Here is a 3,039-nt window from a genome sequence, read left to right as displayed (position 1 = left end):
CCTGTTGCGCTTTTCCAGCAACACATTTTCAGATCTGATCTCCAACATCTGCAGTCCTCACTTTCTCCTCCCATGAGATCTAACCTTGCTAACCAGACTACAATGAGGAACCTTGTCAAACGTCTTACTGAAGTCCATATAGATCACGTCCACTGCTCTGCCCTCATCAATCCTCTTTGTTTTTGGAGGAAGTAACAATCAAGTTTGTAAGACATGATTTCCCATGCACAAAGCCATGATGACTATGCTAATCAGTCCTTGCCTTTCCAAATGCATGTAAACCCTGTCCCTCCGGATTCCCTCCAACAACTTGCCTACCATAGACGTCAGGCTCACTGGTCTATAGTTCCCTGGCTTTTCCTTACTGCCTTTCTTAAGTAGTGGCACCACGTTTGCCAACCTTCAGTCTTCCAGTACCTCAAATGTGACAATCGATTATACAAATATCTCAGCAAGGGGCCCAGCAATCAATTCCCTCGCTTTCCACAGAGTCCTAGGGTACATCAGATCATGTACGCAAAGTAATGCCCATCTCCTCTTAAACATACCACCTGCGACAACACACTGACGGTGTGACACTCAGCCTGTGCTGAACTGAAGGGTCATCCTACACACAATGTCCATCCAGTGTGGATGAACTGGGCTATGGAGTGCAGGATGTACAAAGCCACAAATGAAGGGACAGACTGGTAAAAGGCCATTGAAATCTCAACCACTTGGGTTTGGGAAAGTCAAGGTTCTTGTATAAAGTGCGTCAGTGCTTCTGTGTGAAATTAAATGCTGATAAATTACTGCCAATTAAATCTAACACCAAAACAGCTTGACTTCTGATAGATAAAGGAGTCAAGGGTCATGAGGGGACAGAGCGAAAATCAGAGATCAGCCCCCAGCCAGATTAACCATGATCTGCCGGAATGGCAGAGCAGGTTTGAGGGGCTGAATGGCCTCCTCCTACCCCTCTGACTCGTGTTCATGTGAGTTTGCACTTGCTGCATCATTGCAAAGGCTTATTGAGCCTGATCTTCCATTCAATAAGATCATGGCTGATCCAATTTTAACCTCAACTCGACATTTCTGCAGTTCCCTGATAAACTTTCTTCTAACCGAGAATCTATCAATGGGATTCGAACAGTTAGGTGACTGCTTTTGATTGGCACAGACACAATGGGCTGAAGGGCCACTTTTCTGTGCTGTTAATCTCTATGACTATCCACGTTTGCCTTTTCAGGGAGGGAATTCCAAAGCCACTCGAAAACCTCAGAATTATTTTGTCATCTCGGTTTTAAATGGGCCACCTCTTATTTTTAAAGGATGGAAGAAGCCAACAATGGCCGAAATCCCTTTGTGAAGTTCTCAGTACTGTAAGACATTTCATCCCCATACCTTGACCTTTTCCTTTACCTCAGTCATGACCATATCTTGACACTTCTTCACATACTTTCCATCCGCTTTGACAATGGTCTGTAAGAACTTCAGGTACAGCACGTGTCGACCGTGTGTCTCGATGCAGTGCACAAAGTGCTGGACCACCCTCTCGCTGATTTCATTGCAGAGGTGGTAATTGTTTAGAAAAATGTGTCGCACAGTTTCGGCTTCCAGGAGCTGCAGGAACAGAACACGAACATTCACATCCGGAGCGTTAATGTTGCAAATACTGCGCCGATCGAGTGTGTGTGCGTATGTGCGGGTTGTGAGAACGAGTCGCCGATACTAACTGGGAAAAGGTTCGGACTCGGGAACAAGAGCTGTTACGGTGCAGTGACCATACCTGTGGCAGAACAGTTCCTTTGTCTTGTGTTAACAAACATGTGAAGGGCTTAACTTACCTTCCTGCTGAAGGGCTTTTGCCCGAAACATCGATTCTTCAGCTCCTCGGATGCTGCCTGACCTGCTGTGCTTTCCCAGCACCACTCTCTCAACTTAACCTACCTTTGTATAGCAAGAACTATAAACCCATGGGTTTAGGCAGAGATTGCAAGAGGGGAGAGGGACAATGCAGGGGGGAATTGGGAAGAGAGAGAAAGCTGTCTTAACACTATTCATGTCTTTAGAACGACCTCACACACTCCACAGGCAATCAAGTTGATTCAAAGTGCCGTCAGTATTTCAATGTAGGGAACTTTGCAGCAAATTGCTACACAGCTCCCACAAACAGTATTTAAATAAAATGATCAGATGAGCTATTTTAGTGCCATAGTTTTTATCATAAAGGAAGTTCTGATGGATAAATGTTACCTTGGTTTCACATTATATCAGAAAACTGAGACCTCAGGCACTGCAGTCCCTCAGTACTGCCCTGGAATCTCTGGTAACCGTCAGAATCACACAGGAAAGAGACCCTTCCATCCAACCAGTTCACACCGACCATGTTCCCAAAATAAACTAGTCCCACCTGTCTGCGCTTGACTCATAACCCACCAAACCTTTCCTAATCATGTACTTATCCAAAGGTCTTTTAAACGTTGTAATTGTACCTGCATCCACCACTTTTTCTGCAAGTTCACTCCACGTGAACCATCTTGTGTAAAAACAAGTTGCCCCTCCTGCCCTTTTTATATCTTTCTCCTCTCACCTTAAAAATGTGCCCCCTAACTTTTGAACTCCCCCACCCTTGGGAAAAGACCCTTGTTATTCGCCCTATCGGTGCCCCTCCTGATTTTACAAACCTAGACTTGCCAACTTTAAGGGTACTTAAGCGGTCATTGGATAAACATTTGGATAAGAGTGGATGTTCTATGAATAAGGTCACCCCTCAGCCACATATGTTCCAGTGAAAAGAGTCCCAGCCTATCCAGCCTCTCTTTTTAACTCAAACCTTCCATTCCTGGCACCATCCTGGTAAATCTTTTCTGAACCCTCTCCAGTTTAGTAATATCCTAGCTGAAAATGTGTTGCTGGAAAAGCGCAGCAGGTCAGACAGCATCCAGGGAACAGGAGATTAGATTAGATTAGATTAGATTACTTTACAGTGCGGAAACAGGCCCTTCGGCCCAACAAGTCCACACCGACCCGCTGAAGCGCAAACCACCCATAGCCCTA

General features: G+C 45.3%; 1 protein-coding gene across 3 annotated transcripts in view; it reads right to left on the bottom strand.

Moving 5' to 3' along the window:
• The window catches only part of itpr2 (inositol 1,4,5-trisphosphate receptor, type 2), a 241,261-nt gene that overhangs the window by 87,259 nt on the left and 150,963 nt on the right, over positions 1-3,039 (bottom strand). For all 3 annotated transcript variants that reach the window (XM_043713352.1, XM_043713350.1, XM_043713351.1), the window contains one exon: positions 1,402-1,602. In XM_043713352.1, coding sequence (XP_043569287.1) covers positions 1,402-1,602 — 201 coding nt within the window. The remainder of the gene's footprint in view (positions 1-1,401; positions 1,603-3,039) is intronic.

The sequence above is a fragment of the Chiloscyllium plagiosum genome, chromosome 23, assembly GCF_004010195.1.
Source record: "Chiloscyllium plagiosum isolate BGI_BamShark_2017 chromosome 23, ASM401019v2, whole genome shotgun sequence".
NCBI lineage: Eukaryota > Metazoa > Chordata > Chondrichthyes > Orectolobiformes > Hemiscylliidae > Chiloscyllium > Chiloscyllium plagiosum.
The sequence above is the reverse complement of the archived record's forward strand: the minus strand, read 5'-3'. Positions and strand labels throughout refer to the sequence as shown.